Raw genomic sequence first — 27,693 nt, forward strand, 5'->3', positions numbered from 1 at the left:
AAAAAAAAAAAAAAAAAAAAAAAATCTCTCTTGTCTCCAAAAGATTTAACAAGCTTGTATACGCTAATGACTCCTTTGTTCTTAATTTTTGAGCCTAGGCAGGACCAATCACATACAGTCCCTTGAGTAATCCATCGGCTACTCACTTGTACGCAACCTAAAATCATATGAATGCCATCCCAATTAGCATACTTTGAAGGATCAATACAATTTTCACTCATACAATGTCCTCCTAAACCACCTAATGCGAAAATATTGCATCTCTCTAAAAAATATCACATAATCTTCGGGCTGACTTGACGCATGACAAGTTCAAACACTACAAGAAAATGAGTCCATTGTCACGTAATATTCCGTCACGATAATTTTTTTTTCGTCACAATAAAAATATTGTTACGAATCTGTGACGATTGGCGAATGGTTACAATACAGTGGTCACAAATTTTTTTTAGTCTCTAAAACGTCACACGAGTTGCAACTAACTCATACGTATCTATTTCGTCACCAAATGTAACGATTTGTAAATGTATCTAAAATGTCACAATTGCTTACTAAAATTATCGTCCCAAATACGTTTTATTTCATGACCGAAATCACGTATCAAGTTAGTCACTATTTATGACGCTGTTGTAGTCTTAAAACGTCACACTTAGTGACCGGTAAAATGTCACTTTTCCGTCACAGTTACTAACTAGGAACATGTATCAAAACTATCATTCATTATAACAAAACTTTAGTCCCTAACCCTTAATGCATTTTGTTACTATTATTACGTTAAAATGTTTAACTCATCACAACCAACCATTAGTGTCAAAATGATTACAGTTAATGACCAAAACCATCGTCTCCTATTTTTCTTAATATTATTGTTTCATCAAATTATTGTCACAATGATACATAAGCTATATATTAATAATTACAACAAACTTATATAATAAAATAATTTTATTAATTTATAAATTAAAGTAAACAAAACCAATATGAAAAACTGGAGTATTATTAATAGACAAAATAAAGCTAAACCAAACTTAATTAACTAGCCACTCTATTGGGAACTTGTGGAGGAATAGATGTTTTCAATGTCAAGTGCTTGGAGACATCATGACTCTTTTTCAATTCATTTTCAAGTTGTTCAAGTCGGTGGACACACGACGAATCATCCAAAGAAATAGAAATCCCATTTTCCAGCTTTGTTTTGATATTCCAGCAATCTATAAAAAAAACAAAAGTATATGAACATTTTTAAATGCAAATAAAATACTAAATGTTTAACTCATTAAAAAAATATGTAATTATGTATAATTTAATCTATAAATATTACCTTAACATAAATTTCATATTTCTCCTTTTGGGTTAGACTCTATTGCCAATCCCTAGCCATTTTTGAAGACTCTCTCTGTGTAAAGAGTTCTTTCACATGTTCATCGATTTTTCCTGCAATCACTCCATCTAAATATATACGTAGATGACATCACAACAGTTTCCTCAAATCAATGTAACAGTGTGAAATCAATTCGATTCCTTTATATATACATTCAGATATATTAGAATAGTCAAACGGAAAATCTATATATACAATTATATACATACATTAGATTAGTGAAAATCAAATCACTCCGGAAACGTATCAATGATGATGCAGTACTTTAGTAAACAAAGTGCTAGAACGTGATAATAGAAAAAGGATAATTTCAATGATTGATTGCATAATATAAATCTAACAATTAAATTAAAAAGATGGCCACTAACTTTGCAAGAGTGATCAACGAGAATGAGAGAAACAAAGCGGCTAGAAGAAAGAGTAATAGAGTTTTCAATTAGGGTTACAATTTAAGGATTAGGTATATTCTTTATATATAAGATATGTAAAGTTTTTAGGTATACTAATCTATACTATTAAAAGGGAAACACTTTTTCAAGGCAAAAATGACACATTAAAATATATGACAAAATATGCCCCTGAATAAATTTAAAAGCATACAAGATAAGAAGGACATGTAAGTAAATGTCGATGTAAAAAATCGCGGATCCTTCTCTAACCCGGATGTAATTAATTCGGATCATTTATAAGCAATTCAGAGTCAAATTACATAATAGTATAACCAATCAAAGTCTTTATGTTTCAACAAAGTCTCAGCCTTTAAATTAGTGGGAGTGGGCCAAACGTGTAATATCCAATAACTCATTACCAATATACAAAGTAAATACAGTGGTCCAATATATTAAAATATTTCCAGACAAAACATGATTCTCTACATAAGAAAAGGTAATGACTACTATAATTAAGAAGATATTGTATACCATAAACAAAAACGAATAACAATACTAAGGTAATGACTACTATAATTACGAATATATTCTCATGCAAATAAAGCATTTAATAATACCAATACTAAAGATACACAAATATATATTTCTGTTTTCATAATCACGCCAATGAAGCATTTAATAGTTAGGTAAAATCAAACATTAGCAAAATTTCGTATATCACTCATGTTGAAAAGGGAAACTAACCTTATGTCCCATTCACTCAAATTAAGACATTTCTAACTAGGAAATTATAATAATTAGCATAATTATTGGATGCAATGTTTCCAAAAACAATTAGAAAATATTACATCAAATAACTTCTACTTACCATTATTGTTTTGCTCATTAACTCGCAACTTAATTGGAAACTATAGAACTATATATCATTCGAATGGCGAATACAATCGTTAACAAAAAAAAAAAACACTTCACACATAAAATGGCTTCACATAATGGAATCACGAGTCTTGCTAACATAAAACCTTTCAAGTCGAGTTGGAAGACCCAAGTGCGGATCGTTCATGAGTGGAGACAATATACGATTTACAGTGGGGAAACTTTAGAAATGATTTTAGCTGATGTAGAGGTCAGATTCTATTAATTAACTCTATCTACTTATATTTTTAAACCCATGTATATTATTATGTGTCTAATAACATATTATTTGCTGTCTATAGGGAACTCTAATCCATGCCACTGTTAAAAAGAATCATGTTAACAAGTTCCACATAATGGTAGTTGCTGGAGAGTGGAGGTTTGTGGAGAATCTTCAGCTTACATTATGTATCATGTCGAAAACTATTATTTCATGAGTTTTGAAAATTTAATCCTAAAAATGTTGATGAGGCTTCAAGATTTTAATTTCAATATGCGAGCCTGTGGATTAAAGAATAGTTTAAAAGTAGAGCTGGTCGTCAAAATTTGTAATCAATTATTTGGTTAATCAAAACATGACAAAACAATACAATCAAAAACAAGAGGTCGTGATTTAGATTTTAGGGTTGTCATCATAATTACAATATAGAGATTAATTTGATTAACCAAATTTTGATATTTCCTTAATCTAATTTGCATCTTAAACAAAACTCAGATAATTGAGAAAGTAAAAGAACCTGATAAACGTTGCCGAACCTTTCTTTGGGTGTGGATCGTGAACTACCCCTCTCAATTTCGATCCCTCGATTCTTTGCAACAGAAATGGATTTCAAAAACAAGAATTAAAACCTGATAGATATCCAAAACCCAGCTTAAATACAAATTAACAAATTGAAATTGCTTACCTTGCACTATAATAACACACATAGTGTTGATCTAACTGGATTCGCCATATTATTATTGAGAGAAGATGGTTGTCGATTGATTTTTCAATTGAAAGGGAAGCATGTGGAAGAAGAAGGTTATCTGTTTCGCCTCTTCAAGTCGCAGTCACAGAGATTTTTTGTTTTTTTTTCGTGAGTTTTGTAGAATAAAGGACAAATCCAATCTCGGTTTGGACCTTTTATTATTGGGCTTTACAAATAAATTTTGTACAACTATAAATCGAGCCCAACATAACTGTGAGGCCCTAACGTTTATGTTATAGTTTATATCAAATACAGTTAATTTGGAATGTTAGTGTAATTAATCCATTATATAGTATGAATATATATCTGTATATTAATCCTATGTTCTATAAAGTCTAACACTAAGTAGGAGAATAAAGAAGAATACAATATGCAAGTACATTTCAAGTTCCACTCGCTAACATATTTAAATTGATAAAACTCAACTATTTGAATAGTATATAAGATGGATAAAGTTAGGATTTTCCTTAAACGAACAAACTACGCTAAATTCACAACAAACTTTCTATACTACATTCACAACACATTTTCTACTCTCCCCTTATTCTCGATAGAGAAATTATAAGCTCTAAAATAACTATGTTGAATAACAGTTTTTTGCAAGATAAAAAACTTAGGTTTAAAGCAATATCAACTATATTTCAAACACTTAAGTATAAGAAAACCATTAAAAGAAAATTTTGTTTTTGTAAACAAACCCGCACGTACGTGCGGGTCCGGATCTAGTAAATAGTTTAAGAGGGAAACTCCAAAAATTACTAAATATTTCGGAAATCTTTAGGCGCTTAAAATTCTAATTATTAATAAAAATAAAATATTTTCCAAAAATTAAAAATCTAGTATATATGATATCTTAAACTACTTTGTTAAATTTAATTAAAATATAATAGAATTATTTAATCATAAATTCAAACTGCTTTAAAATAACCATAATTCCTTACATGTTCTAGTAACCAACTTGCAAATTCTTTTCCTCTAAGCAAGGTTAGATTATCTCCACTTATGTCAGGATTAGCAGCAACCATGATTTTATTGAACAACCTACATAAAATGTAAAAATATTAATTATTAAGAAACATAACACTATTTTATGTTAACCACTAATTAATGAAAATATAACTTGTTTTCACGTACCTTTCAAATGACTTTAACAAAATTTATTCACAGTTTAACAATCATTTAGTGTTATAACATTTTTTTTGTTTATATTCATGTTGTTTCATGGATTAATTAAGTGGTGGAAATGAGATGGATAGACATGAAGTAAACTTATGAAGGATATTTAAATATAAGTTAAAATACTTATCTACTTTATAAACAATACAATCATTTTCATCTTTTAAAGATAATTATTAAATAGTTATATACTTTACAAACAATACAATCCTTAGGATGTAATTGATTAGTTTACAAAAGAAAGTTTTTAATTAGTAGTGCGTATTTTCCTTAATAAAATACAATTATCATTCTCTATGTAAAAGTATATTTAACTGGTTAATCAATGTATGCTTCATAAAAAATATCATAATACCATTACAATAGTTATGACTTAAATTATCATAACAGTTTGAGACAACATTTTGACATAAATTTATCCGTAACCGTAATATTATATGACCAAACAATTACGAACTTGTTACAATTTTTTTTCTTCCCAATAAAGTATCTAAAAGGTCACAAATGTGTGACAAATAATTTTGTCTCAAATGAACGTCACTATTTGTGACTACATAATTGTAGTGAAACTGTCACACTTGTTACGATTAATAATATTGACACCATTTAGTAGCTAATAGTGACAATTTTCAGTGACGACTTAATTCGTAATAATATTGTGACGAAATAGTTACTAATTTATGACTAAAAAAACATGTCACAACATAGTATCTAAAAAGTCACAAATTTGTGACAAAAAAAATTCGTCTCAATCTAACGTCACAATGTCCCATTTTTCTTGTAGTGAAAGGAGACATTGCGTATGTTCGTTTGAGTATTATTACATCAACTATCCATATGAATCCGTTTCAATTCACATACTTTGAAGGTTATTGTATCTTTCATTTGTTTGCCCAAAAACGAAATTGTATTATCTATCTTAACATTTTTGAAGTACATTTTTGTGTCATCATCTCTACTCTTTGTATCCAAACAAACCTCAACTAAATTCTCTACAATCCTTACAGCCAAACACAATTATTTCCTTATTTGATAATATTAATTTCCTAAAAACTATCTACCTAATTTAAATCAATATGTTAGACTAAAATATAATCTCCTCGCATTTTTATTTAATTATTTTAAATACTATTTAATACATAAAGTGAATAAAATTTTAGATTTTTTTCAGCATATGATGTGATTTGAATTTTTATAAACAGATATAAATTTTTAAAATTTTCTTAGGATATTTATAACCAAACAAGTATATCCACATATAGAGCTCAAAATACATTTTAAGTACAATAGTGTGTCATCACTTTTTGGTTTTTTGCCAACTTCGAGTCACATTTTTAACTAAAATTATAACTGATTCAATTATGTGGATCCTCCTTAAGATTACCAAATATTTTAGGTCGTTTTTTTTAATTTAATGTTAAATTATATTCAAAAGAAATATAAACGTTTTACAAAGTTTTTGTGGGAAAAAACTTTAAACATTGTAAAATTAATCATTCAGTAAAATCTAGCTGCAAACCAAGTTTAGATGGTAGTTCCTTGGCCTCCTTATAGTGTACTTAAACGGTTTCGAACAGTTTTATCGATTTGCTTAATCAGCAGCTCCGCCGTCAAAGGGTGTTCTCCGTGTCATCTTCCGTTTCTTTCTCTCCAAATGGAGTGGATGGTGGTTTGAAAAGCATAACCGAGGATAAACTTTAGCATTTTGTCCAGAACATTGCCAGCCAGCAGAGTGAGGACATCTTTCCAGTGATTTGTATACTTGTCCGCGAGTAGATTTTTAACTAAGCCTTCCCACACCAGCTGAGAATAAGAACACTGAAAAAAGAGATGCTCTCTCGTCTCCAAGGGGTGGTTACATAGGGTTGTTTAGACCTGTTTTTAATCCATAGCGTATTTATTTACATCCAATTAATGCCCATTGTATTTTAGGAAAGATCTAATTTACATGCCAAATTTTTAGGGATGAGTTTGACAAAAAGAACTGATAACACAAATTCTATAATCACATCCCTAAAATATAACAACTAATTCAAGATGAATACATCTTAGGAAATATCTAATTTGCGTTAAATAAACGATTACATATTTACTAAGTTCATATTAGCTTTAAATGTACAATATTAATCCAATAATATCAATTGAGAATCAAAATAAGAATATGTCATATCATTCATTCCTAAATCATAACTGACCAAATCATAAAATGTATATTCTCAACTTGCGAATCAAGAGTTTATTCAAAACCTATCTACAACCGTTAACAGTATATATATAGATGCAATTCATCATCGACTACAATCACCACTAAACTATTACATTATCATAGTATCTCTCATTTTAACTACCATGTTTCATGAAAACTTTTTTTTTCAAAAAAAAATAATATACCTCTTACCAGCTCAAATATAAAAAATTATATATAAGCATATATCTTTTATTCTTCTAGTTAAAATCTACAGTTCGATCACATGATTTAGCTACTAACACTTCAACCAGTTTAATTTATCCCAACAACAATACAATACTAGGTAACAACCCGCATTATATGCGGGATAGATCTATCTAAAGAAAATTATTATAAATAAATTATTATCCTAGAACCAATATTTGTTTGTGTCAAACATAATATGTAACTAAAGTTTTTTATTTATTTATTTAAAACTGCGTTTTTCGTGTAAAAATACATTTAACCCGTGAAAATTTTGAATGTGTAAGAGGTTTTATAGTAGAAAAAATATTGATAAATTTTACTATTTATTGCAACATGTCTTTTGTGTGGTTTAAAAATCAAATTCATATCTCTTATGTTTTATTTTGTGATCATAACAATTTTGCATGTTTCTTATGTAACCCATAACAACATATACTAAATTACTCGGTAGTTTAATTATTTAATTTTATTATATGTTAGTAACAATCAGATTCTAAACTAAATTTTTCTGAAGATAATCTAATTGATTGAGTTAATATCTGTGATTAGGCTGTTTAAATCTTTTGAGTTAGTTGTTTTATTAATATTTTCTATAAATGACAGATTATTACCAAAAAACCATTATGAAAAAAATAATGAAATTTCAAAATCAACGTATTCGAGTAAGTATACATTTCACCAGGGAAATTTGTGAGCGTGGTGAAGAAAATATTTATAAAATGTTACAATTTATGGCAATATATATTTTTGTGTGCTTTAAAAATCAAATTTATATTTATGGTTAAGCGAGTAACTATAACAATTTAGCATAATCTAATAATCACCTATTTTAAATAATGAGAAGGGTTATTGTCTCATTCCTTTTTAATAGCACATAGATTAATGTACAATTAAAACGTATATTCCTATTCGGTTATCAATATTATCATTTTAATGAATAATCACACCAAATGTTGAGATTAATTAGTTTACATATTTAGATATATATATATATATATATGTAAACAATCACACATCATGATATTCCCTAATTTGTTGTCATTTTTATACTTATTTATGAATATATATATATATATATATATTGGGAATTAAGTTTTTTTAATGAGTTGGAAAAAATTCAGGGGTAATATATTTCTTTTTATAATCAATTATAATAACTATTGAAAGCTTGTTATTTAAATTATTATGGTATTAATACTAACATAAAAAAATTAATATTTAATAAGTTACATGTTCATTATTTTTATTAAATTTATATTAACTGATATGTTTTATAGCTTTTTAAAAATATTTTACTTATATTTTTTTTAAGAAATATAACTTTAACTTGTATATTTTTAAGTAAATTTTAGTGAAATTTTGCTTCAAAATAGTATGTAATTATTTAATTAGTTTTAGTATGTGATATATAAATTTGTGTGAGAAATGATGACATATCTAATTATTATTCAATTAATTGTTTTAAAAAAAATATAATGACATGTTAACGTAATTAAGTAAAAAAATTAAGGGTATTTTGCTAAAAAGTGCACGGAACTCTTTGGCGGCGACACATCAGCTATTTCAAAAGTGTGCTTATTTTTTAATATACAGGGGATAATAGGATACATGATCCAATACAAGAGAACGCACTGTATATTTTCTTATGGTTATCTCTCATGTTATTTAATGTTTCAGAGACAAGCTTATATCAGCTGCTCAGCAGAGAAGATTGTTTGTCTAATGAATTCTTGTTCATTATCTTGGAGCTGAGGCATGACCAATTGAAAGGAGGAGTCGCATATGGTCCTTTGAGTAGTCCATCAGCCATTGATTTATATGCAGCTTCAGTCATATGAACTCCATCCCAGGCCACATATTTTGATGGATCATTACAAGATTCCACTCCTACACTCCCACAACTTGTATTAAGGTTGAAGGTGTATGGTCCTCCTACACCGCAACAAGCGGACAAGGGTTCCTTTGCGAATCCTAAAAATATCATTAAGTTGGGAACTCGGTTAATTAACACCTAATCAATCAATCGGTTGTGAAAATGCATGCAGTGGAGGTATCAAGAAGGCTAACCGTATTTGAATGGTTCTTGGTTAAGGCGCAACAAAGTATTGTAATAGTCAGCAAATATGATGTTGACATGAGGGTTGAGCTTCCTAAGTCTCTTGAGTTCTGCCTGAAGCTGCTCGTCATGGTATTCTGCAAACTTGTTCAGCCATTTCAGACATCCAAAAGAATCGTATTCTGCCAAGTTTGATGTTTGATATAATGTCAAATATACTACCAAGCATCCCAAAGGGAACTCTCCGGGCACCAGAAATGTTCTTCCTCCCATACCAATCAACTCCTGGATTCACAACAGTCGTCCCAACGCAACACATTATAGTTTTCTGAAAAACTAATCAGTTTGTTTTAGTCGTTACTGCTACTAGCAGATCAAGTAAAAGTGTTACCGTAATGGCAGAAGAAATAGTACTAATCACCAACGGAACTAGCTCTTTGACCTCGTCAAAGGGTCTGTGTTCAAAGAATGGCAAATTGTAATCATTCGCTCCAATATCTCCCATGAGAATCAAAGCATTTCCAATCATATCTCTACAATCTAAGAACAAATACAAGTAAGCTCAAACAACTCAGTATATATACAGTTACTCCCCTAATGTTGATCTTCACTACCTGATGGCAAGCCACAACGATCTGGTAAACTCTCCTTGAAGATCTTAAGCTGAACTCCTAAACTAATGTTGTGACGGCAATGGTATCCTACTATCCTCTCTCTGCGAGAAAAGAACTATCCAATGCCGTTGCTGAGGCTACGGCAAAATTAACTCCTTTCTCAAAGTTTCCATTTTTAGATCCGAAGTAAGGAGGCACATAAGGTAGCCCCAAAAATTCAGCTGTAAAGAAAAAAATTGTAGCATCACTTAAAGTTTCACACTATTAACTTTATTGGGCCACATATGGGCTGCGGTTTGTGTCATATGTGTTTTACCTTGCTCGGCAAGTATTGTGTAGGGTTTCCTAGCTATTGATTCGTGTATATATAAACATTGTAACGCCGTCGATCAATAAACATACACACATATTCTCTTTATTCTACATGGTATCAGAGCTAACATCTTGAAACCTAAATCTTTCGTTTTTCAAGTTTTTTTTCTGATCAGTTGATCTTCTTTTTTTCCTCTTTCGGTTCTCTCTTGTTTGATCGGTTGATCATTGTTTTTTTTTTTCTTTTCTTTCAAGTCTCGTGTGGAGATCGCTTTTCTTTTATCGGTGTTTGGTGTCTTTGTTTTTTTTTAACTTCGAAGTTATGGCTACACAAGAGACACAATCTGTTCCGCACACCGGGGCTCTCGCCGCCATCGGTTCAACCGGCGGAGAAAACACGGTGATGGCTTCGTACTCTACATCTTCAACGGACAACCCTGGTGCTATGATTTCAGTTGTTACTTTAACCAGTGACAACTACAATGAATGCGCTTCGGAGATGCTCAACGCTCTTCGTGCAAAGAAGAAGACTGGTTTTATTGACGGTTCCTTGAAGAGACCCGGAGCAGATAGCTCTGATTTAGAATCATGGACTTCAGTCAACTCCATGGTCGTTGGTTGGTTACGTACGTCGATTACACCTCGTGTACGTTCCACCATTTCGTATCACACTAGTGCTCGTGATCTTTGGGAGAATTTGCACAAATGCTTCTCGGTTGGGAATAAAGTTCGTGTTAATCATCTCCGTTCTCAAATAGCTCTTTGTCGCCAAGAGGGACAGTCCGTGATTGATTATTACGGGAAGCTTGCAGCTTTGTGGGATGAGCTATACACATACAAACCTCTCCTGGTGTGTTCTTGCGATGGTTGTACTTGTGGTGTTTACACAACGATTGCCACCAAAAAAGAAGAGGAGAAAGTGAATCAGTTTGTCATGGGTCTTGACGAAACCCGGTTTGCGAATGTGATTCATTCAATTATTGATGCTGATCCTTCTCCAGCTTTGGATCAAGCTTATTCGCGAGTCATCCGTGAAGAACAGAGGATCTTGGCGGCTCAGTCTCGTGAACAATAACAAGATGCTGTTGGTTTTATTGCTAGGTGTGATTCTCTTTCCGCTTCCCCGATCAGTGGAGATCAACGTGTGGAATCTTCAGGTCGGGAGCGTAGTTTGCTTTGTTCTCATTGTGGTCGTACTGGCCATGAAAAGGCGTTTTTGTTGGCAATTGGTTGGCTATCCGGAGTGCTATACCGACCGTAACGTTAGGAACAACGGTCGCGGTTCTCCTGCAGGTCGAGGTTGTGGCAGAGGAGCTGGGCGTGGACGTGGTCAAGCCATTGCTGCCTATACTACCAGTCCTAATGTCACTATTTCTGATTTTTCTCCTGAGCATTGGAAAGCTCTTTCCTTGGTTGCTCTTGAAAAGCTGAAAAGCAACCCCGATAAGCTCTATGGTAAGATTCCTGGTGATGTGATCATTGATACATGAGCCTCTCATCACATGACTGGAAATATTTCTCTTCTTACTGATTTGGTTGACACACCATCTTGCTCGGTTGGGTTTGTTGATGGTAGTGTTACGTTTTCAAATCGTAAAGGCATTCTTCATCTCACGGATCGTGTGTCCTTTTTGGATGTTCTTTATGTTCCCAACTTAAATTGTTCTTTAATATCGGTTTCCAAGATTCTCAAGCAAATGAAGAATTGTTTTGCGTTATTTACTGATACTCTTTGTGTTTTACAGGACCGTTTCACAAGGACTCTGATTGGAGCCGGTGAAGAGCGTGATGGGGTCTACTATTTAACGGATGTGACAACTACTAATGTGACTCGTGTGGCGGCTTCGGTTGATCAGACTTTGTGGTATCAGCGGTTGGGCCATCCGGCATTTTCTGTTCTTTCTTCATTACCCGTTTTTTCTGGTGTGTTAAATTGTGCTAGTCCAAGTCCTTGTGACGTTTGTTATCGGGCTAAGAAAACTCGTGATGTTTTTTATGATAGTATCAATAAGACAACAAAGTGTTTTGAATTAATCCATGTTGATGTTTGGGGACCATACCGTGTTGCTTCTTCTTGTGGAGCCGTTTATTTTTTAACAATCGTTGATGATTTTTCCCGCTCTGTTTGGACGCATCTTCTTATTGCCAAGTCTGAAGTACGACGGGTGATAGAAAAATTTTGTTCTTATTCCGAACGACAGTTTGATAAGAAAGTCAAGATGGTGCGTAGTGATAACGGTACAGAGTTTATGTGTTTGAGAAAGTTTTTTGCAGATAAAGGGATTCTTCACCAGACCTCTTGCGTTGGTACGCCTCAACAGAATGGTCGTGTTGAGCATAAACACCATCACATTCTTAATGTTGCTCGCTCTCTGTTATTTCAAGCTGGTTTGCCGGTTTTATTCTAGGGAGAGACTATTCTTACTGCTGCATACGTTATTAATCGAACTCCTTCGAAAATACATGAGGGACGGTCACCCTATGAAGTTTTAACTGGTATCAAACCGGACTATGGTCAGCTGCGCGTATTTGGTTCTTCCTGCTATACACATTTGCGCGCTCGAGATAATGACAAGTTTGGCTCACGGAGTCGTCATTGTATATTCGTTGGTTACCCCTTTGGCAAGAAAGGTTGGCGGGTTTATGACCTGACAACGAATGAATTTTTGGTTTCTCGAGATGTGGTGTTTCACGAGAACGTGTTCCCATATTTACAAAAGCCTATTGTGTCATCATTTATCCCGGAACCACCAACTCTAATCGATGGTGATTGGGATCTCGAACCCACTTCCGGTGACAGGGGGAGTCGTGGTTTTGTGGCTTCGGAATCTTTTCCTCCGGTGACGCAAGACCCTGAAGTAGTTCCTGTCGATGATGTTCATCGTGATACGGTTCCATCTTCTATGCTTCCGCTACGTGATGACTCTCCTACTATACCCTCACGGCCCGACTCAACATCGGTCCTTGTTCCTTCTGATGATGATGTTGATGTTGTTCCTGAATCTTCTACACCCGCTGTTGTTGATGCTACTCCGTCAACTGTTGTTGTTGCTGCTTCTACTGATGAGGATGATGACTTAGGCAAAGGGAAAAGAGCAAAGTTCCCGTCGACCAGATTAACCGGTTATGTCACATATTCCGCTTGTGTTGCAGAGGATACCCATCACGCTCTCCCCTCTCCTCTCGTTCTCGAGTCCTCATCTACGGGTTCAGGTAACACAAAGTATCCTCTCACTCACTATATTGCTGATGATTTATTCTCTACTCCGCATCGTGCTTTTCTTGCAGCCGTGACTACGGGTATCGAACCCTCTTGTTTTAAAGATGTTGTACAAGACGAACGGTGGAATAATGGCATGGTTAGTGAAGTCGATGCCCTTGAGCTTAACAATACAATGAGCATTGTCGATTTACCTCCAGGAAAGAAAGCTCTTAGAAATAAATGGGTGTATAAAATCAAGTATCATACGGATGGGTCTATTGAGCGATATAAAGCTTGTCTTGTGGTTCTTGGAAATCGCCAGGTTGTTGGACGTGACTTTGAGGAGATTTTTGCTCCCATTGCTAAAATGTCTACAGTTCGTGGTCTAATGCAAATCATTTCGTCTAAAGGATGGGAGGTCCATCAGATGGATGTCCACAATGCATTTCTTCACGGAGATCTTGAAGAAGAAGTTTATATGCAGTTGCCTATGGGTTTCCGTCATACGCATCCAAAAAAAGTTTGTTGTTTACATAAATCTTTGTATGGTCTTAAGCAAGCATCGCGGTGCTGGTTTGCTAAGTTAGCGAATGCCTTGTTGGAATATGGTTTTGAGGAATCTTATGCCGATTATTCCTTGTTCATCTTGACCCGAGGTGACGTAGACTTGTGTGTCCTTGTTTACGTTGACGACCTTATTATTTGTGGTAATCACTTACCGTCTTTGACCTTGTTCAAGGAGTATTTGAGCAAGTGTTTTCACATGAAGGATCTGGGGAAGCTTAAGTATTTTCTTGGTATTGAAGTTGCTCGTAGTACGGAGGGTATTTTCTTATCTCAACGCAAGTATTTGCTTGATATCGTGGCTGAGTCCGGGCTCCAAGCTGCCACGCCCTCTAGCCTTCCTATGGACCAGAATCATAAACTTGGTCTTGATTCCATTCCTTTACTATCGGATCCCATGCGCTACCGCCGACTAGTTGGTCGTCTAATTTATTTAAAGGTTACACGTCCGGAGCTTACTTATCCTATCCATATCTTGTCTCAGTTTATGAAATCTCCCCGCGAGGCACATTGGGATGCTGCGTTGCAGGTGGTTTGTTATCTTAAAGGATCGATTGGTCACGACATTTTATTGCGAGCAGATACAGAGCTTATTCTTACGGCATATTGTGATGCTGATTGGGGTACATGTCCTTTAACCCGTCGCTCTCTTAGTGCGTACTTTATGTTTTTAGGAGGCTGTCCTATTTCCTGGAAAACTCAGAAGCAAAAGGCGGTTTCTCGGTCTTCGGCAGAGGCTGAGTATCGTTCCATGGCCGACGCTTTAAAAGAAATTATTTGGTTGCGTCAGCTTCTTGAAGATTTTGGGTTCCCACAACACGCTCCGATGAGGTTGTTTTGCGACAACAAAGCAGCTTTGCACATTGCAGCAAATCCCGTGTTCCATGAACGTACGAAGCTCATCGAACGGGATTGTCATTTTGTTCGAGACGCTATTCAAGACGGTGTTATTTCTACAGCACATGTTCGATATTTTGACAAAAGCCCTTGGTTTTCAACAGTTTACTCTTCTAATGTTCAAGTTAGAACTCGTTTCACTCCCTCTAACTTGAGGGGGAGTATTGGGCCACATATGGGCTGCGGTTTGTGTCATATGTGTTTTACCTTGTTCGTCAAGTATTGTGTAGGGTTTCCTAGCTATTGAGTCGTGTATATAAACATTGTAACGCCGTTGATCAATAAACATACACATATTCTCTTTATTCTACAAACTTGCAGTTCAAGAAAAAAACAAAACAGAGAAATTAAGATTTTACATAAGATGTCAGTAAACTAAACCAAAAAATATATTAAAAAAAAAAAAAGCTGAGACAAAACTAGAAAACAGTGGAATATATTTACATGAGACCAAACGGATTAGGAAGAAGAGCCCTTAGTCAATTAGTATAACTCATTTCTTTTGATTCATTCTCAGAGTTGTTAAAATACAGACTCATCGTATCAATTTTATAAAGAGAAGTACCGATGAAGTCAATGATGAGGCGGCCATCAGAGAAACGAACGGTTGGTTGGTGGAAGAAAGTTTCTCCGTAAGGTGGATAACCGCTCAAAGCAAGATTGTTTGGATCATCCGAGAGACCGAGCAAGTTTCCAGTGTCACCAATCGAATCACCAAAACTGATGATCGAGTCGAAATTGCGGCATTGCGATACCGAGCTTACCATAGTGACCAAAAGAGTGAATAATTAAAAAGACCAGGCTAATTATCCCCATCAACACATGAGAATCTAACGAAGCCATGCGAAGAGGTCCGAAGTGACTTTATATCTTATTTTTTTTGTTTCTTTTTATGATTTTCCAAAACTAACGGAACTAAAATAATGAGGTTATGAACTAATTGGCTGGGATGGACCGATGACTTATGGACCCATTTCTTGTTGCCTTATCAATAAGGGTGGGGCAAGGCAATTTACTTTATACAGCCTAAAAAAAGCTTTTGTAACCACTCTTTAGAAAATTTCTATTTTGAGTCATAAAGTCCCTCCAGCTTGAGGAGGCAGTGTACATAAGATATGTATACATGATATAACTGTAGTTATTTTATCCTTAAGTATTGTCTCATGTATACTTCATATATATATAGTACATCATTAACCTAATAAAGTGTTTTCAGACCATCGTTCTACATATTATTTTGTCCGCTTCTATGCAGTGTTATTCAGACCATTTTTTTAAGTTTCTTTACGAATTATTTGCATGCTTACGATCACGATAAGTGAAGAGATGTATTCTGAGTGTTGGTTTCGGTTTGCTTGAAAAACAATTGATGCTATTTAGAATTACTTGATAACAAATTTAATTTTTTATGTGACTTAACTATTATGCTTAACATATATATATATATATATATATATACTTTATATAATAAAATTTTCTTAAAATCCTTTATCCTATAAAGCACAAGTCACCTGTTCAATCAGAATTAGCCACATCAGATTTTTTTACTATTTAAATTAAAAAAAAATTCCAAATAACAAAAAAAGCAAACGATCGTGGTATATAAAAATCCTCTATAAAAAAAACTTACCGTGGAAGAAATGGTTTTGCATCTGGATAAAGGAGAATATATTTGAATCTAGCCCACAAAAAAACTCATTTAACAAATATAACCGTAAGCAAAAGCATCAAAACACGTTTATCTCCACTTTTTTGTTTGTGTTGTTCAAGCTTTTCATCTTCCTCTGTTACACGTCAAACACAACTGCTTAAGAAAATCATTCCTAATTCTAATTTCACTCCCACTAACAGTCCACGTTCATGGTGGTTAACATCAAATCCCATCTTCTATATAAATCCTCTTGAACTTTCTCTAAACACAAAAAAAAACCCACCACAAAACCTCTTTTATTTTCCAATTCACCACCAGATCCATATCCTCTGTTCAATCAACAACGAAAACCTCTTTCAAATTCATAAATCCAAAGCCCTTTAAAGCTATAATTTTCAAGGAGGTAAATCCTTTAACTTTTGTTCATATCCATTACTTTTCTCTTGAGTTCATATTAATTCTGTTTTTCTTTTTTTTTTGTAGTTTCATGTTGAAGATGCCTGCTCTCTAATGCCATACTCCTCTCTTAAATCTAAATTCTTTGAAAAAATAATGGAAGATCACAGCTCTAATAATCAAGGACATGGAATTTTCTATCTAAAAAATAAACCTGGTGTTGTTCTCGGTATTGAAGCAATTCTTGTGGATGCAAAGATATATTTTTCTGCTACTCTACATTTGACTTTACTCTTAAATAGATTAGTGTCTCCATGATAAAACGACAGAAGGATTGGTTTAAAATTAGTAAATTTTATATTTGTTTCACTGTTTCTCCGTCGGTGAATTGATCTGTGATAGTTTCTTTGTCCTTCTTCATTCAAATTCTGTTACTATTTCATTTCATTGTTGTATTTAGATCTATTTGCACTCTCATATTGATTGTTAATGTTTTTTACTATGTGATTTGTTTTCTTGAGAGTTGTTCGTGTTTAATTATCAGAATTCGAGTCACAAGGGCCTGAGCTTTTGTTTTACTTGGTGTATAATACCCTTTTGAGTGAATGTAATATGTAAAATGAAATAAATAATATGAGATTTTCTGTAAATTTATTTCAATTCACAATTGCAGCATCATTCTTTGTCTATAATTCTGTCACCACTTTTTTTCTTATTTTAGTGATTATATTTTGTTTTGCAAATATCATCTACAACTCATGTAAGTTTCAGTTGGGATTTCTTATATTTCGTTATGTAAGCCTATTGTAAATTACATGATTAATTATCTTCATTTTCATTTTCTTAATATAATATTATTTGACAAATTTTGCCCCGTACGAAGTACGGGCTTAATGCTAGTTGTTAATTATATTTTAGCTGAGATATGTTCCCAATTTTTTTCTGTAAAGAAGTAAAAGAATCTATAGTTTCCAAATTAAATGACCGAATACGGAAAAATCTTTTTTTTTTTAAACCTGGGTTTGTTTAGTTAGGCCCAAACTTAAAAGAAAAGCCCAAAAAACAAAAAAAAAATTAGAGAGAGAGAGAGAGAGGGGTTGAAACTGATTTACGACGGGTACGAGGAGGAGATCTGTGTGTGTTCTGTCTCTCTGTCTCCACCGCCTTCAAGAAGAACCGCTTACTTAATGAAAGGGTGCACTTTTACGAGAGAGAGAATTGGATGAATGAAGCTTTAATAAGACAACGGAGAAGATCCGTGGCTTGAGGTACTTGCTCGCTGTGATATTTTTTTTTGGTGTGAACTCGCTGTGATCTGGTCTTTATTTCCAGTGGCGGATCTAGTCAAACTTAGAGAATGTTGAACCCGTGACCTCATTTTTAATATGGTACATTTCTACCATTATGCCACTTTAACTTTAAGAATTAATATATAAACTAAACTATTTATAATTTCATATGGTCCACATGCACCACCCTTGAATAAATACTAATTGATTCAGGATTCAATGGGAAACTAAACTAAACTATTTATAATTTCATATAGTTTCCAAATCTGATTCCGAAGTTTTTACATTTTGTTTTTGTTATTTCCTTATCTCTCATTCAGAAGTTTCCGTTTTTTTTTTTTTGTTCTTTCCTTTGTCCGATACATAGCTCAACTCTATATATTATATACAAGAAGAAGAACTAGTTGTTGGCTTCACCAAGTGGTGGTGATATAAGTCGGAAAGAGAATGAGAAACATAAAACATTGCTCCTGCTCAAGTATGGAACAGCTCCACCACGATATAGTAGAGCGTATCCTGGAGAGACTTCCGGCGAAATCGCTGGGCAGGTTCAAAAGTGTATCGAGGAGATGGGAATCCACAATCGAATCGAGGTATTTCCAGAAAAGGCAGTTGATCTGTGGGGGAGATGATCCCCAAGTCCTCTTGGTTTACCTGTCTTGTGATGTTGCTGCTCCACCAAACATACAACCAGTAGTCTCGGACGAGGCTCAAGTTACTGCGGTCAAGATCTCCCCTACCGAGAGTGAGAACTGCACCTTTGTTTCCCAGACCAGTTGTGACGGCCTTGTCTGCGTCTACAGTTTCTACGACTCGGGTCTTGTCGCCAATCCCACCACTGGATGGAGTCGCTGTTTTCCTCCCTCAAGGCTTCAACAGCTCATTCATGGCTTGCAAGAAAACTTCTTTGAGCTTGCGTACCGTTTCCCTTTGCTTGGATTCGGTAAAGATAGTCTCAGGGACGCGTACAAGCCTGTTTTCTTATACAATTCTTGTGAACTGGGCCTAGACAACGTTACTACTTGTGAAGTTTTCGATTTCTCCGCCAACTCCTGGAGGTACGTTGTCCCTGCTTCCCCGCATCGCATCATCCCTTGCCGCGAACCCTTGTATTTTGACGGGTCACTCCACTGGTTCACCGAGGGTCAAGACGAAACTAAGGTCTTATCTTTCCATCTTCACTCCGAGGCTTTTCAACTCATCTCTAATGCTCCTCTTCCCTTTCCTGGCCGTGTCCATCCCGAAGACATCGCCTTGTGCAGCCTCAGTAACCGTTTGTGCGTGTCTCTGAAGACGGACCTCCTCCGACTTATTTGGTCCTTTGATCCAAGAAACAACAACAACAACAACAACAACGACAAGACATGGGTGAAGCTCTATATCATTGATCTCAACACAACTTCTTTTTGGTTTGGGAGCACGCACACATTGGCTCTCTCTGCACTCTCTCTCTCCCCCACAACTAATAAGTTTTTGTTATATGATCGTGAGTATAATGAGCACAAGCAACATCTCGTCTTGCATGATCCCGCTACCAAATCTTATGATTTACTTCTCTCTGCCAAATCTATCGGACTTCCTCTTTCTTATGTCCAGAGTTTAATCTCTATTTAGTACTTTATTCTTGTAAGTTGTAACTTTCCCTTTCATTTAATTTCTCTTTGTATATTTAGCGAATGTTGTAATTTTACTATACTCTTCCTCATGAGTCATCATTGTATAAGCATGAGGGCGTTTAACTTTATTGTTGTTGTAACTTTCCCTTTAATTTCTCTCTTTATCAACGACATTTTTCACTTTTCTTCCTTTACCTGTCTGTCTAAAATTAAATTCTGGTTTTATTTTTTAGAAAACATGAGTGTAGACCATTTTTACGTAAATATTTTAAATATTGAGACAAAATTGCAATTATTGAAAATATATTTTCAACGATGCTTTAAAACCCTAAGAAAAACCTAAATTGAACAAACGACTCTCTCGTTCAGCCGTTTTCAACAACTCCTCTCTCTGTTCTCTCCCGTAAACAAAGAAATGGCTGGACAAAAGCAAGAGCTTCCCGTCTCCGGCGAACCCTTATCCGTCGAGAGTCCGATGATAAACAAGAAGAAGAAGAAGAAGAGCAAGAAGAACAAACAAGCAAAGGAAGATGATTGTGAAGTCGAAGTGCCTCAAGAGGTCACGAATGGTGCAGAGGAGAAAGAGTTGAGTAACAAAGAGAAGAAGAAGAAGCGTAAGAGAGAGGAGAAAGAGATTGAGAAGAACAACAAGAAGAAGGAAGTCGCCGGAGATGTCCCTGAGAAGAAGCTGGAGGATGAGGATTCGAACAATGGAGAGATTGAACAACAGAAGGTTGCTGTGACTGGGAAAGGAGTGGAAGAAGCAAAGTACACAGCTTTGAAGACATTTGCTGAATCGAATTTGCCGGAGAATGTTTTAAATTGCTGTAAGACGTTCCAGAAGCCATCTCCGATTCAGTCACATACTTGGCCGTTTTTGTTGGATGGTCGTGATCTCATAGGGATTGCAAAAACTGGGTCAGGTTAGTAATGGTTTGTGTTAGTGTGAAAAGTTTTGAACTTTGGTTTGTAAAAATTGGAACTTTGAGTTTTTTTTGTTGTTGTCAAATTTAGGTAAGACATTGGCGTTTGGGATTCCTGCGATTATGCATATGTTGAATAAGAATAAGAAGATTGGTAAAGGATCAAAGAATGTTAATCCTACTTGTCTTGTTCTCTCGCCGACAAGAGAGTTAGCTGTTCAGGTATGTATATGGACTTGTTTGATCATTTTAGTTATAAGAGGTGAAAGGAAACTTGTGCTTAGTTTATGTGTTTGTTTTGGCAGATTTCTGATGTTTTGAAAGAAGCTGGAAAACCTTGTGGTTTGAAATCGATTTGTGTGTATGGGGGAGACTCTAAAAGGCCTCAAATAAATGCAATTCGATCTGGAGTTGTAAGATTTCTTATTATGTCCTTTAATCAGGACATTCACTTATGCTTCTGGATCAGTCGAGTAATGTTTTTCTTGATTTTATCTGTTAGGATATTGTCATTGGTACGCCTGGTCGTTTGAGAGACTTGATTGAGTCTAATGAGCTTCGTCTTTCAGATGTTTCCTTTGTGGTAAGTAACAGATCATCTTTTACTAAAATAATTTGACTTAGCCTCTTAGGTTCATAGTCGTTGCATCGCTTTGTTAAATTATTAGATGGTAACAGAAGTTATAATGAGCAAGACCTGAATCCAATTTTTGAGTTATAAGATGGTAACAGAACTTCCTACATGTCAGGTATTGGATGAAGCAGATCGAATGCTTGATATGGGTTTCGAGGAACCTGTCCGGTTTATATTAAGCAAGACAAATAAAGGCAAGTGGTTGTCACATGTCACTTACCATTCTTGTGAGAAACCGAATTTGATTCCTGTTCCAAAATTTAAGTTCTTCTTTCTTATCTGTCTTACAGTTCGCCAGATGGTTATGTTCAGTGCAACTTGGCCTTTGGATGTTCACAAATTGGCTCAGGAATTCATGGATCCAAACCCAGTCAAGGTATGTTTCCCTCAACTTATCTCTCCATCACCTGCATATTGCTTCATTTTGCCGACGATCTTTCGAAATTTCGTTCAGGTAGTCATTGGTTCCGAAGACTTAGCTGCCAACCACGACGTTATGCAAATCATTGAGGTATGTTCTCTTGGATCATCCCTGGAGGAAGTAGTCTTTTGTCCTTTGTTTGATACTCTTAACAACAGGTCTTTGGTTTGGTTACAAATGCAGGTCTTGGATGAGCATGCTCGTGATCAGCGTCTCCTTGCTTTACTAGACAAATACCATAAATCTCAAAAGTAAATCTGCTACTCAATTTGTCCAACCCCTTCGCAGATCTTTCCTTCTTCACAATACTAACACCAAGCATTTTGTTATTTACAGGAATAGGGTTTTGGTATTTGCATTATACAAGGTGGAAGCTGAACGTCTCGAGCGTTTTCTTCAACAAAGGTTTGATATTTTAACCCAAACTAATTCCCTCAACAAAAGAGAAAAAGATCATTGATATTTTTGCTCATGAACTGCAATGAGTCTAATATTTACACAACTATTTAGAGGTTGGAAAGCTGTATCTATACACGGAAACAAAGCACAGACCGAACGTACCAGGTCTTTATCATTGTTCAAAGAAGGATCCTGCCCGTTGCTGGTATGTACTCATTAAAAATACCTTGGCTGGTTCTGAAACAGAGCATTGACACTGTTTTTATAAATTGCAGGTGGCTACTGATGTAGCAGCAAGAGGACTCGATATCCCCGACGTGGAAGTTGTGATAAACTACAGTTTCCCATTAACAACAGAGGATTATGTACACAGAATCGGGAGGACAGGAAGAGCGGGTAAAAAGGGCGTTGCACACACGTTCTTCACGCATTTGAACAAGGTAATTTTGAAAACACTCTTTTTTAGATTCTTTAGGCTTTTAGTTGAGAATGGAGAGAGATCACTCAAATATGATTGTCTCTTTGTTACAGGGTCTTGCCGGAGAACTTGTGAATGTTCTCAGGGAAGCAGGACAAGTCGTGCCAGCTGATCTTTTGAAGTTTGGCACTCATGTAAAGAAAAAGGTTTGGTTTCTTCCATCACATTCTTGATTCTCTCCTCACAAAATGCTTCTTCTTCATCATCATATGGAGTGATTGATCTGTGTGTTTTGTTTGATTGAAAAATTGCAGGAATCAAAATTGTATGGAGCTCATTTCAGAGAAATAGCAGCTGATGCTCCAAAAGCCAAGAAGATCACATTCGATAATTCTGATGATGAAGACTAAGTTCAATTTATTTATGATTATCAAAACCTGCCTATGATTTTCGTTTATGTGTGGGTTTGACCCGTATAACATATAAATTTTGTCCCAACATTTCCGTTCTATTTTGTATGCGTTATTAGTTATATTCTTTTCCTTTTGACAAAACGAAAATAATATTTTTCCTAGAAACATTAAATGGATCATTCACTTAAAAAATCTTCTTAATTATAAATTTACTAAGCTTTTGCAATATAGTTTAAAATGCTGTTGTTTACGATCTTGCCACGAAAGAGTTTTTGATGCATGTTCTGGTTCGCATGTTATCATAATGTGTTCGAAGTTTCAGGAACTGTATTGTCTCAACATCCATGAAAAAGCATCTTTTTAGAATCAGTTAAAAACCATCATCTTCCCGAGTGGTATATTTACAAATTTTTAGTTGCATTCATTTATATAAGTGTGGTTTATCTGTAACTATAAGATTTAGGTTTCTCTTTCGGGTAGGGTATTCCTTATATACATTATAACGGGGTAATGGACGTGTAAACGTTTTAGTACGATGGATAGATAGTTCCACTCAGAAACTCACCGCGAGTTCGAAAGCAGGTAAATCACAACCCAAAAGATGATTTTAAGAAGAGAATATCACCTTGAAGGGACTGTGATTCACGGATGATTTAAATGATTGGGGGTTCAGATGTTGAGATAAGAGAGAGAGAGTAAGAGGAAAATGATGATGATTGATTGAATGTTCTCCAAATGAGACAAGACTCGTACATAAACAGGTGGGTCGCGCAGGACCACAGCTGGCATAAAGTATAACCGGGACAAAATTATTGAAAAAATAAGGATAAGATAGAGAGGGTAACTTGTTTTTGTCCTGTTACAGGACGACTAATGGTAACCAACAGTAAGTCGTTGACTTTGGTTTTAAATCACGTTTTTGAACAAAATTAAATAGACACATCCAAAATCTGAATGCAACGTAGTTCAAAGACCGGTTTTCAAATTCCGTGTGGTTTTTGATTTGACAGTTAGTACATAGTTGTGTAGTAGTAACTTAAACAAGTTATTCAAACTTCACAGACTGATCATCCGGAAAAATATACATCCATGCGCATTGTTGGAAATATACATGAAACAACAGTAATATGCATCCATGCACATTGTTTTTAAAATACTGAAACGTGAAGCAACAAAGTTGGAAATATGAGCTGAACTCAAAACTGTATACAGTACTACTAAACTTTAGAGCTAGGCAGCTAGCCAAAGCAAAATCTCCAACTATTTTTATGTGTTTCTTTCACTCAATTTAGCGTCTCTTGTTGAAATTGTTTAAAACTTTTGTAAGCAAACCAATTTTATAAATATATATCTTATCCCAATATGTACGAATTTCAGAATCTGCAACACAGCCCTTGCCAACTATATCATTAAGATAAATAGTTTGATTAAGATTGGTGTACTTCAGCCGATATCCTTTATCTGCTTCATCAGTACTACTGATATAATCATTAATAACCTTAGTTTCTGAATCAGCAAGAGAATACCCCTCACCACCAGGCGTCATGTATATGTGTACATGCTTCCTAGAACCATTATGTGCTTGTTTTAGATAAGGAGGCATATTATATACTATATATAGAAGAAATATTTCAAAATATTTTGGTGTGAGAAATAATGAAGGAAACCATTATGAGCTTCTTCAATAGATGTCTCATTTTGATCTTAACGGCTCATATCATTCGACACTCCTAATCCAACGGATAAAATCTAGGGACATCTGAACGCGGAGGTAGTATTATCTAAGACGCATTTACGTGGTGGCTCATAACCTAACAAAATTTAATAAAAATAACCCAACTTACAAATGATGTTTATTAAGAATGATATAACTTACAAATGTAATATTCTATACCGAAAGAACCAACTCACAAATTATTCTTTTAACTTATAAGAATGACTCGAATAATATTCTATATAGAATTATCTAACTTACGAATAAATACTATATTAAATGATCCAACCCACAAATTAATTAATTCTTTAGAAGAATGATCCGGCTTACATTTTTTTTTCTTCTTAAAATTGAACTTACAGATTATTACGAAGATGGGAACAATGTATTGTTAGTAGTTGAAATATTGTGTAAAAGGTTGCTTTATTCAATCTCATAACACAAGTTTTTATACATACAAAGTATTCTTTTCCTGATAGCCTTTGTATTTACCTTTTCTCCTCTCAACCAATCAGAATGTTTTATCTAATACTTTATTTAAAAAATAAATCAAAATTGAATTAAAAAATAAAACAAATTAAGAAAACAAATTCTGTATATTTTTATAATTTCCACTAGCCCTAAGGCCGAAATTAAATGCAAAATAACGCAACAAAGAAAACAAATGAAATCAAGCATAAAACCATTTTTTTTGAAGTAAAAATAAACTAAATAAAGAAAAGAGTAATGAGACTTAAACTCTCGTGATGAGCACATCTAGCTACAAAGATCGAAAATATTGAATAGAACTTACCTGAATGCGATCTAGACCCAATAGATGTTTTCTGAATCACTTTTTGTACTAGTCGATGAACTACTTTCATGATTCTTGTCTTGTACTTGTTTGTTGGCTTGTTTCTTGAAGTAGGGGTCTTCCTGGATTTCCTCTATAGTATCTTGATCAGCTCTTGATGCTCGTCCATGTCCTCTATGTTTTGGTCTTGATCTTCACTGTCTTGATCGCTCCAGGAGGTGAAGCTTGTATCGCACGGCTCTTGCAAATATAATGTCTTCTCTTGGCTTCTATGGGTTCCTTGACCTGCCAAAAGAGGTTTTATACCTTGGCAACTAGTTTGATCAAGACTCATTTGGTGAAGGCTTCAGCAAGCTCTTCCTCGGCAATGTGATCATATCCATTGTGGTGGCATGAAGGTGGTACAAACCAGTTGACGTCTTTCAGCACTACAGAGGTTACAATATCTTTCACGGCTAAGTTAAATATATTCCTTAGGTGTTTAGCCTTTGATCGCGTCATACAAATTGCTAGTATTTCTATTACAGGATGTGGTACAGGATTTGGTTCAACGGTTTGGGTGGTAAGATCGACGTGTGCATCAAGTTTAGTATTTTGAATTTAAGATTTAATTTTGAAGAATTATTTTGATATTTAGTGATATTTTTGGAATTCTAGAGATGTTGTGCTAGATTTGGAAACAAAACAATTTTTAGTGCTATAAGTTTTTTTTTTCAAATTTAGCATAACTTCTCTAAAATTCTCAAAATAGCATTATATTTTAAAGTTAATCCTTTAAAATTAAATCGTGAATTCAAAATACTAAACCATACCCCTTGAAAATTATACCTTAAATGTAAAAATGGAAACTAAACCTAAAAAAAATTCTAAAAACTAATTTAAAATATTGTAATGTATTAAATTGAATTATTTTAGAATTTTATGGAGTATGTGTTATAATTGTCCATAAAACTTATTTTAGTGTTATTTAAAGGTATTTTCTAAATATTATATTTTTGCATTTGTATTACCTTTTTATGTCTTTTCTTCTTATTATTTTTGTGTGAAAACTTTTTTTTCCGTTTGCTTAAATATATCTATATTAACATTTTCGAAGTACATTTTGGGTTCTGGTTATGGTTATGTAAAATTTTAAATACAATCTTAGTCCTTAGAAAATTGCAAAAAAAAAAACAAAAACTTAAATATGGTAAATCTACTAAAATAATATTATTTAGATTTTACTTACGATCTACTAAATTTAATTATAATTATATTTTCTACACCAGAAAATTATTACCATAAACTAATAATCTAGAAAATGGGAAAATTTTAAATTAGTATTCAAATTAACCCGTAAAAAACCCCAATAATATAATACATTTCTATTAAAAAAAGACTTCTCAAACTAACAAAACATACACCATAAATTTAAAATCTAGTTTAATTATACATTTAGGTTCACTTTTCACATTAGTATGCTCCTAAATTATATAAGTTCGTAGAAGTATTAACTATAAAATTCTAAAACATCCAAAATACTAATCTTATTTTTTTAAATTGTCTAAATTTATACTTTTAAGAATTTAAACAATTAAAGTACTTTTATTATTTATACTATAAAATAATATATGTATTATTTATACAGATACATTAATATCACTTGAATTTAGTATAATATTATGCTTTAAAAATTATTAATGTATAGAGATTTTACTGTGATCACATTTTGGCAAAAAAACGCGTAATCACATATTTATGAGGAAAACATATTTTCAGGCAAGGAACGTCTCATTTTGGTAAAATACATTAGAAAATTACATTAGGAATTCAAAATTTTCTTTTGGCAGGATAACGCGGAATTGCTTTTCTAATTACCCTCTCTGTCTTTTTTTTTTTTTTTGGATTTATGATATTTTCTTTAAGGAAAAACCCACATTTACTTTTTTTTTGTTTTTGTTCTTTGTGCTTCCAAGTTTGCAGGAGTTTTAGCTATTAGCCACATGTGTTTCCTAATTGGGAAAATTGTTTTTAAAAACTCAATTTTCAAATTGTAGATGTTTAAATCTTTTATTCTCAACTTTCAAAATGTCTTTTCAAGCCCAGGTTTTCATTGATTGTATGATAAAAATGGTTAAC

The 27,693-nt window shown here is 33.9% G+C and overlaps 2 protein-coding genes, 2 long non-coding RNA genes and 1 pseudogene across 5 annotated transcripts; 3 read left to right on the forward strand and 2 right to left on the reverse strand.

Moving 5' to 3' along the window:
* LOC104777232 lies at positions 3,422–3,723 on the reverse strand. Its single transcript, XR_002037057.1, has 2 exons — positions 3,591–3,723; positions 3,422–3,494 (listed from the first exon to the last, which is right to left on the reverse strand). It is a non-coding gene; the product is annotated as an uncharacterized LOC104777232 (long non-coding RNA).
* On the reverse strand, positions 8,954–15,751 carry LOC104779024 (annotated as a pseudogene).
* Positions 16,528–17,605, forward strand: LOC104777233. The gene is made up of 2 exons (XR_766233.2): positions 16,528–16,962; positions 17,043–17,605. It is a non-coding gene; the product is annotated as an uncharacterized LOC104777233 (long non-coding RNA).
* Positions 17,937–20,028, forward strand: LOC104777234 (F-box/LRR-repeat/kelch-repeat protein At1g09650-like). 2 transcript variants are annotated; one of them, XM_010501443.2, is made up of 2 exons: positions 17,937–18,343; positions 18,612–20,028. In XM_010501443.2, the coding sequence occupies exon 2, from the start codon at positions 18,692–18,694 to the stop codon at positions 19,856–19,858; it is 1,167 nt and encodes a 388-aa protein (XP_010499745.1). In that variant the 5' UTR covers positions 17,937–18,343; positions 18,612–18,691; the 3' UTR covers positions 19,859–20,028. The 2 variants fall into 2 exon arrangements, with proteins under 2 accessions (XP_010499745.1, XP_010499746.1); XM_010501444.2 differs by having other exon boundaries at positions 17,938–18,223.
* Positions 20,213–23,199, forward strand: LOC104777235 (DEAD-box ATP-dependent RNA helicase 5). Its single transcript, XM_010501446.2, has 13 exons — positions 20,213–20,783; positions 20,875–21,005; positions 21,089–21,196; positions 21,286–21,366; positions 21,533–21,611; positions 21,708–21,793; positions 21,872–21,928; positions 22,022–22,089; positions 22,175–22,243; positions 22,349–22,442; positions 22,513–22,677; positions 22,769–22,861; positions 22,970–23,199. Exons 1-13 carry the CDS (start codon positions 20,276–20,278, stop codon positions 23,063–23,065), a joined length of 1,635 nt encoding a protein of 544 aa, XP_010499748.1. The 5' UTR covers positions 20,213–20,275; the 3' UTR covers positions 23,066–23,199.

The sequence above is a fragment of the Camelina sativa genome, chromosome 3, assembly GCF_000633955.1.
Source record: "Camelina sativa cultivar DH55 chromosome 3, Cs, whole genome shotgun sequence".
NCBI lineage: Eukaryota > Viridiplantae > Streptophyta > Magnoliopsida > Brassicales > Brassicaceae > Camelina > Camelina sativa.

What these genes read in the sequence shown, in the direction of transcription:
- LOC104777234 (XM_010501443.2), top strand. Translation starts at nt 18,692, where the DNA reads ATGAGAAACATAAAACATTGCTCCTGCTCAAGTATGGAACAGCTCCAC.
- LOC104777235 (XM_010501446.2), top strand. Translation starts at nt 20,276, where the DNA reads ATGGCTGGACAAAAGCAAGAGCTTCCCGTCTCCGGCGAACCCTTATCC. An exon ending in ATTAAGCAAGACAAATAAAG is followed by an intron (nt 21,612 to 21,707) that starts GCAAGTGGTTGT and finishes TCTGTCTTACAG; the next exon opens with TTCGCCAGATGGTTATGTTC. An exon ending in AAGGATCCTGCCCGTTGCTG is followed by an intron (nt 22,443 to 22,512) that starts GTATGTACTCAT and finishes TATAAATTGCAG; the next exon opens with GTGGCTACTGATGTAGCAGC.